This window comes from Nelusetta ayraudi, unplaced genomic scaffold, assembly GCF_046127955.1.
Source record: "Nelusetta ayraudi isolate G7.1 ecotype Tasmania unplaced genomic scaffold, CSIRO-AGI_Nayr_v1 ptg000097l, whole genome shotgun sequence".
Lineage (NCBI taxonomy): Eukaryota > Metazoa > Chordata > Actinopteri > Tetraodontiformes > Monacanthidae > Nelusetta > Nelusetta ayraudi.
Genome location: NW_027466147.1, coordinates 2,697,152 through 2,705,347, shown reverse-complemented (window position 1 = coordinate 2,705,347; position 8,196 = coordinate 2,697,152). Strand labels below are relative to the sequence as shown.

The window sequence follows — 8,196 nt, the reverse complement described above, 5'->3', positions numbered from 1 at the left end:
TGGATTTCAAAGACTTTCAAAAATATTTCATTCATGTCCGGTTGGTAAATTACCAGTGTGTTGTTTGGCTCGGCGCTCGTAACTGCTCTTTCTAAGGTGAAATCCAGCTGAGCCTGGACTTTCGGCGACAGGATGATCTTTGCCTCGTTGGCTGATGGAATGTGAGAATGCGAGTGGGTTGGATCACATGACTGTGAGAAAATGTGTGGCAGCGACCCTCTTTGCGGCCGTGGCCACTGACAGCTCCACTGAATGATTTTTAGCATCAGGATTGATGTTTTTCAATACAGGTCATTGAACGTCTGCACAAAAAAAATATCATAAATTATGGATGCAGCTTGTTCCTGATAATAAATATGACCACTTCACTATTTTTTAATGCAGCAAGCAAGTGGTAAATGTATTTATGATATAGTATAATAAAGTAAATGATGCAAATAGACTTTAACCACTGTCTACCTTCAAGCAGTTGTTTACTGTCTGTTATTTTTGTATCATGCAACCATTACAATATTGTAAGTTCTCGTATGCTGCAAAAAAGGCACAGTGCTCCTCACCAAGGGCCACACAACAAAGGGGTGTAAACTCTCAACTTTGACTTTAATTGATGCAGGTTCCTTGTACATTAAAGGTGTTAAGACTGAATCTGGGATCCTATTGACCTGATAGTAAATCAGATTATTGATAATAAATAAATAATGATTTATCATTCTTGTTGAATAGCAGCTTGTAACCTGATTGTATTGACAGATTTGAGCTGATCATCGTTTCTCTTATTTATTTTTATTTTTTTAAACAGCTCTGTTTCTTTAATTGACGCCAAGCTCTCAGAGAGCATCGTTTGTGTTCTCCTCCTTCCTCTCCTCCTCCTCCTCCTCCTCCTCCCCTCCCTTCACCCAGCCATCCATCCATCCTCCCGTCCTCCCCCCACTCCTCTCCTCTGTCTCCGAGCCGCGCCTCTCCTCGCACACGACACCGATTTGCGCATCGCCTCCTCCGGCATCATGACCAACGATTCCCCGGAGGAGGAGGCCCGAGCACCGGGCGGAAGGGGAGGCGGAGGCAGCGGTAGCAGCGGCGGCGGCGGCGGCTTCGGAAGAGGTGTCGCCCGGAGGAACCGAGCGGACGACAATGTGACCATCCTGACGCCGTCCATGGATCTACACAGAGCCGGCCGGAGCCGAGCCAACAGCGGCAGCAGCAGCAGCGCCGCCGCCGCCGCCGCCTCCTCCTCCGCCGCCGCCCCGAACCTCACGTCCTCCGTGGACCTGAGCACCTCCTCCCTGGAGCTGAGCATCCAGACGCGGATCTTCAAGATCATCGTCATCGGGGACTCCAACGTCGGCAAGACGTGTCTCACCTTCCGCTTCACCGGCGGCAGCTTCCCCGACAAGACCGAGGCGACCATCGGCGTGGATTTCAGGGAGAAGGCGGTGGAGATCGAGGGGGAAACCATCAAGGTGGGAGCGACAGAGGGGCCGGGTTGTTGATGAGTGGTGATTCCCCGCTTCCTCCTCCTCCTCCTCCTCCTCTACCTTCTCCACCTCATGCCTCTCTTCTTTTTTGTTTTCTCAGCTGTGGCTGTATAGCTCTTCTCTTATTTCAGCGGCACACGTCATCTCTCTCTTCATTGTTCTATTTCCCCCTGTTCTCTCTTTACTATGATGAGTCGTTTAACAAAGTAGGGTTTTTTTTTGTTGTTTTTTTTTACCCCCAGACGGAGACAACCGAGTGATGCGTTCACATGGGAGTGCTGGTGTTCCAGTCGTGCGTGTAAAAATATCAGATGAGGCAGTTCAATGGATATTTAATTGATCGGTAAATGACCCGGAACAGCGAATGTGAAAATAGTTTTTTGTGGTAAGTCTGAAGACGAAACATCTTTGACTCATCAGTCGAACAAATGGAACCAATTACCGTCTTGTCATTTCAAATATTCCTTTGTTTTAAGGACGCAGCTCCATCTGCTCCTTGGGAACAAATGTGGCATGTTTCTGATCATTGAAGCCTGAAGTCCAGCTATACCTTCCAGGGCCAATGCATCTCTCAAAGTTAAAAACAAACAAACAAAAACGTTAAGAGTTGCTGTGCAGCGATGAAGCCAACCTCTGTCGCACACATCGACAAAAGAGGCGAGTTGAGAAGCGACAGAGATATTATGTGTTGAAATGTAAAGCAGTCCAGCAGTTTTCAGCCTCCCCTGCGAGGAAAAAAAAAACCCAGAAATACATCCCAACTGTGTCAATCTCTGCTGGATGCAGATATCACATCGGACACAAATTACTGTAATAGTGTCCTGATGGCCGCTTGATTAAAATTTAATGACCGACATGGCAGCTGAAGTGACCCTTAACCTAGCATCTCAGTCGACATCTTGGAAGACATCCTGAAACATGATGTGGTGACATTTCTTATTTTGTCAGTTTAAAAAAAAAAAAAAAAATCTGTGTTTGAAAAAAAAACAACCTTTATCCTCCTCCCCCTTGTCCTCCTCCTCTTCACTACCTCATTGTGCATGTGTGTGTGTGTGCAGCTGCTAACACACACACACACACACACGCCTCTAGTGGCTCCCTTCCCCCTTTTTTTCTGTCTCAGTAGAACAGCCTGTCTGCAACCTCCAGATGCCCCCTAATGCTGACTCACAAAAACACTCTGTTAGGTTATTGTGAGTCATCCTACCTGTCGTCAGAATATACAGTAGGTTGTACAAGAAAGTGTAAGTAACACTGGGTTTATAGTTGGTGTTGTTTTTATATATATAGTACCCGAGGTGTAGCTAAGTTGAAAGATTCTATTTTCACCCCAACCAGGCAAACAAAGGCGAATATACGGAGCCAAACACGTGCAGATATTTAAGCGTTACTCAGGAGTTTGTTTGAGTGTGTCCAGCGAGACGACTGAAGCTCTTTCCAAAGAAGGGATGCAGTGACTCTCTTTCTTTTTTTGTGCTGTCAGCCTGGAAAGCAGTTAATAGAACAATTTCATGATGAACCTTTGCTGGCAAAGAGCCAGGCTCAGTGTGGGCACAAAGCATTACATCACTGTGTTATCTGCACGCTGCTGTGTCTTTGATGGTTTAATACAAGCAGACAGGCGGCTATATCTGTCCAGTGGTGTTTCATGGGCCACGGTTATCAGGTTGGTTTTAAATCAGTGTTAACCTCACACACACACACACCAGGTGAGACTGATTCCAGATCTGAGGGATTCGTCTGATTTCAATTGAAAGGAGGAGATTCCAAAAAAAAAAAAAGTGTTGCATGAGATTAGATGAACCCTCCGTCAGTACGGCAGAGGTAAGCCGATCACGACGAGCGGAGCCAGGTTACAGCGTTTCAAGGCTTGGTGTTAGTGTGAAGGGCGACGCCAGATGTACGTCTCGCTGAGCTGTAACGCAGTGTTTAACTGAACTCCTGTCAACGCCTGTCAGGGGTAAAGCAAAAAAACATCTTTTCCGCTGAGAAACGCATCGGCGTGGTTCTTTTGTTCTTCCACTGACACAAAAATGTCACCAAGATCCGCTCAAATAGCAGCCAGCCCAGCAGGCACGCTGTGATGTCGTTGGCAGCCAAGGGCTCATAGGTGTTTTGTCTTCTCGCAGCGACTTCCTGCTTTCATCACAATCAAACTGAAGCTGATGGTTCATCAATAAGACTTGCATGCAGATTTTAACACTCACAGATTGGAGCTTTTCATTGTTGTTGAAAAAGATTCTGCACCTATGGTTGCTACTTAGCAGTGGTTGGTCAGTTTACAGTATTTATGGTGATTAAACTACAAAACTACAACGTCATGACAGGAAGTATGATCTTATAGGTTTGCTTGGGTGGTTCCGTCTTCAGGATTAAATTTTGCATTCACGCTACACTTCCACAGAGGAGCTCGAGAATGTTGGTTGGATCGATGTCGTTTTCTCCCCAGTGTGAGACTCTACTGTTGGACCGTCTTTTTCTATGTGTGAACTAAGGACTTAAAAACAAAGAGGTTTGATTTCAGCAAGATGTGGTGCTGAGGTAAAATTGTGCAGATACCAGATCAGCCTCTCCAGACTTGTGAAAGGAAGCTTCTGGTTTGAGCATGAGCCTGGACGGTTGGTTGCCTTTCTGTGTTGGCCCTGCAAGGGTGTATCACCCTGTGTATCACCCCTGTGTATCACCCCTGTGTATCACCCTGAGACAGCTGGAATAGACTCCAGCACCCCCACAACCCCAAGTCAAGGAGAAGTTGTGATGAAAAATGGATGGATGGATGTACAATAACTGGATGACACCAGACTTCTTTTAAACTTATTTTTTTTTAAGTTCAAGAAAAGCTCTGTCAAGTTATTGTTAAGTTGGAAGATGCAGAAGAAGAAGAAGAAGAAGCACCGGCCCTTTTTAATCATCACGAAACTGAATATATACATTATGTTTCAAAGATCTCTGATGATGTAAGTGCTGCTTATTCAGAGCTTGTTTTCTTCCAGATCACTGTGTGATTCATCTATTTGCTCTGCCTGCTGCTGGATTATGTGGCAGAATGTAGAACAAAGACAAAGCTTTGATGCTGTAGGCGTGATTAGAGCTGTTGTAGCCTCTGATGGTAAATGCTGGCCTGTCCTTTTTAAATGGTAATAGCTGATAATACACTGGTTCCTTTTTTTTCCACAGACCCGGGCAGTCAGAGTCTGAGGAGGCGTCGATGTACAAAGTGCTGATTACCAAACGATAACTATTTGATCAGACGGGCAGCTTTGAGCACACCGTATAATCCACTGTTAAGTCTGGCTGAGCATCGTAACCATAAATGATTTAGTTTTTATATTATCCAAATTCTGATATATGTTTTAAATGTTTTACTTTAAACGTGACTGAACATAACTTGCGTGCCAAACCAACTCTAACTTTGGCAATTACTCTATCTGGTGATCAGGTTATTGTGGTGGCAATTGTCAAAACAGGCTATAAAGCCTGAAGTGAGCCTGAAGCATCCTCTCTCCTGTCTTAGTAATCAGTATAAAAGAAACACTAAAAGAAAGGGAAAAGAGAAAGAAAGAAAAACTTTGTTCAAATCGGGGTTATACCCTGGACAAGTCAGCAGTTTATCGCAATTTACACTCCTACTCAGACCTACGGCCAATTCAGAATTCCAAAGTCACCTCGTGTGCAAGTCTATGGACTTTGGGAGGAAGTTGGACGACCCTGGAAGAAACCCACTGGACACAGGATGAACACGTAAACTCAACACAACGATTTAATTTCCGACTAGAAAATTAGCTTTTCCAGTATCAGGCAGTCACAGAACCCAGACCAGAGAAAACAGAGAATGTGAATTACTTTGAAGCGCTTGAAAAGGGTAAACCTAATTGAGACCAATGTGATTGAGGATAAAAAGCTTGTGTTGCTACATGGCGACGCCCCGTAAGTGTATTTTGCACCCGTTCTGAGATGCCAGTGTTTAATCGTTGTCCTCACAGCAAAATACAAACTTCCAGTTTCTTGTTCCTCTCCACAGGTGCAGGTGTGGGACACAGCGGGCCAGGAGCGCTTCCGTAAATCCATGGTGGAACACTACTACCGCAATGTGCACGCAGTGGTTTTTGTATACGACGTCACCAAAATGGCTTCCTTTCGCAACCTGCAGACGTGGATAGAGGTTGGTATCTGATAACAGTGCCAGGCAACTATCAATTGTACAGAAAGTTAAAAAAAAAACAACACTTTTTTGTTATGATGATTTTCATAAAGTTTCATTTTATTGGCAGCAGGTTAAAACTGTATTTTCACCTCAAAGTAGGACGGGGTGTCTGAAGGAAGTGAACACAGTTCAAGATAGAAATAAAGTCTGACAATAGTTCTTATGGACAGTAGAGAGTAACATTAGAGACGAGGTACTCAAAGCGCTTACATTGCAACCATTATTCATTCATAATACATTCAATCCGGTGGTGGTAAACAAAAAGCTGCTACTGCTACTGCTAATCCCATCATTTCAAATAGTACGCAGGTCACCAGCAAAATATGGACTCTCCAACCAATAGGATATTAAAGTTAAAGTTAAAAAGTTAAAGTCCCAGTGATTGTCACAACCCGAAGGATGCAAAATTAGTCCTCCGCATTTGACCCATCATCCCCTAAAGGGGAGTGGTGGGCAGCTGCAGTGCCGCGCCCGGGAATCATTGGGTGATCTAACCCCCCCAATTCCAACCCCGAATACTGAGTGCCAAGCAGGGAGGCAATGGATACCGTTTTTACAGTGGGTTCGGCTGGGGACCAAACCCACAACCTACCAGTCTCAGGGTTGACACTCTACCACGAGACCACTGAGTTGAGATTATAAAGATTCTGAGCATCTAAATAATCAAATGACTTTTTATGTTCTAGGAGTGTAATGGCCACCGGGTGTCGGCGTCTGTTCCTCGAGTCCTGGTGGGAAACAAGTGCGATCTCATCGACCAAATACAAGTAGGGTTGACTCGAGCCTCAATTACAATGCGCATTTGTTAAAATCGGCGTTCCAAGCCTCACCGCCAAAACACTGCTGGTTTCCTCAGGTTCCCTCCAACACGGCGCTGAAGTTTGCCGACGCCCACAACATGCTGCTCTTCGAAACATCAGCCAAGGACCCCAGGGAGAGTCAGAACGTCGACTCCATCTTCATGGCGCTGGCCTGCCGCCTCAAGGCCCAGAAGTCTCTGCTGTACCGAGATGTGGAGAGAGAAGACGGGAGGGTCCGACTCACACAAGAGACTGAGACAAAGAGTAATTGTCCCTGTTGAGGAGCGCCGAGAGTAGGAGGCGTAATAAGAGGGGAAGAGCGGAGATGAAATGGTAGACGCCAAGAGGAACGGGAGGAGTGAGGTTGAAGCAAGTCTTTTAATGACAGCGTACCTTTTGGCTTAAGGCTGAGATCATCGGCTACTGTATGTGTTTTAAGTAAATGGAGGATGGAGGTAAAGTGTAAATATCTGGCATGTCCCGCGGACACCATCACTGGTCTCGTTCTGGAGGGAGAGGACTGGAGCGAAGGAGGTGATTTGGACCCGATGTAATTATCAACGATTAGGAAATTTGACAATGTTGCCTTTTTAGACTGCAGTGTTTTATCCCTTTCCTTACTTAGACATACTGTGAGAATGAGTCAATATCTTTTCACTGTGCCCCAACTTAATGCCGTAGACTTTGTGTTGGTGTCATTTTGGGATGTCCGAACTGAGACGCAATGTGATTATTTTGTTGAAAACCAGCCCTGTTTTCTTTGTTCCTTTTTTTTTTTGATAGGAACGCCATGATTAAAAGCAAAATTCACAGGTACTGTCCTATTTTTGCTGCCTTGTTCTCAGATTCATTCCCAGTCTCCTTTTTTCCCCTGTTTTTTTTAAATCTCCAGTCTTAAGTTAAAATAATGCCCTGGTTCTTGGTTTGAAGAAAGCCTATAAAGGGGTCCAAATTGAACTATTTCATCCCGTAAGGGTGAGCTTAGTTGATACAGCCAATTGTAGACTGCTTGACTTATAAAAAAAAAAAAAAAAAAAAAAAAAAAAAATTATGTTATTCTGTCAGAAATATAGCAGATAAAGTAAAATCACTAAGATGGCGATAACTTGAGAAATGCAACGTATTCTTGGTGATAGGAAGACTTCAGGTAGGCATTAGGACCAAGGAACGCATTTCCTGGTGATGGACCACAGAGGCTCCAAGAGAACCTTATCCCGGATCGATGGAGCCTCTTGGATCCTCTTACCTCTAATGCAGGAGAAAGGTTCCCTGCCATTGCATGACTTCTTCGTCACATCTTTTTCTAAGGCGTCTTTGTCTTCCAGTACCAATACACTGAAGGTTGCTCATTGAATCTTCCCATTTAGTGCAACAAAACCCAACCAATCTTTGGTTCTTGACCTCAGAACAGCCGGCGTCGGCAGCAACTCTGTTTTTCTCAGACCAGATTTTACACTGCGGCTCAAGACTTTGACGACGTCCCCTCCATATCACTGTTAATACGCCTGCTCCGCTGTCACGGAGAGGGCGGGACGAGCCATGACCTCCGGATATATCGACAGACTAGAACGACCGTTGTGTGAATAAGAAATGAGTCCGAGAGAGAATCCGAGCCACAGCCCCGACACAGACTGCATCATGGAGCACTCGTACAAACTCCCACTTATGACTTGGTGTCCGTGGTGGTACAGTGGGCTTTAGATCACTCCCACATGGG

General features: G+C 45.1%; 1 protein-coding gene across 1 annotated transcript; it reads left to right on the top strand.

The window, feature by feature from the left end:
- Positions 1-902: 902 nt before the first annotated feature.
- On the top strand, positions 903-7,303 carry rab33a (RAB33A, member RAS oncogene family). The gene is made up of 4 exons (XM_076048019.1): positions 903-1,460; positions 5,497-5,637; positions 6,366-6,446; positions 6,536-7,303. The coding sequence occupies exons 1-4, from the start codon at positions 1,005-1,007 to the stop codon at positions 6,758-6,760; spliced, it is 903 nt and encodes a 300-aa protein (XP_075904134.1). The 5' UTR covers positions 903-1,004; the 3' UTR covers positions 6,761-7,303.
- The last annotated feature ends 893 nt before the right edge of the window (positions 7,304-8,196 follow it).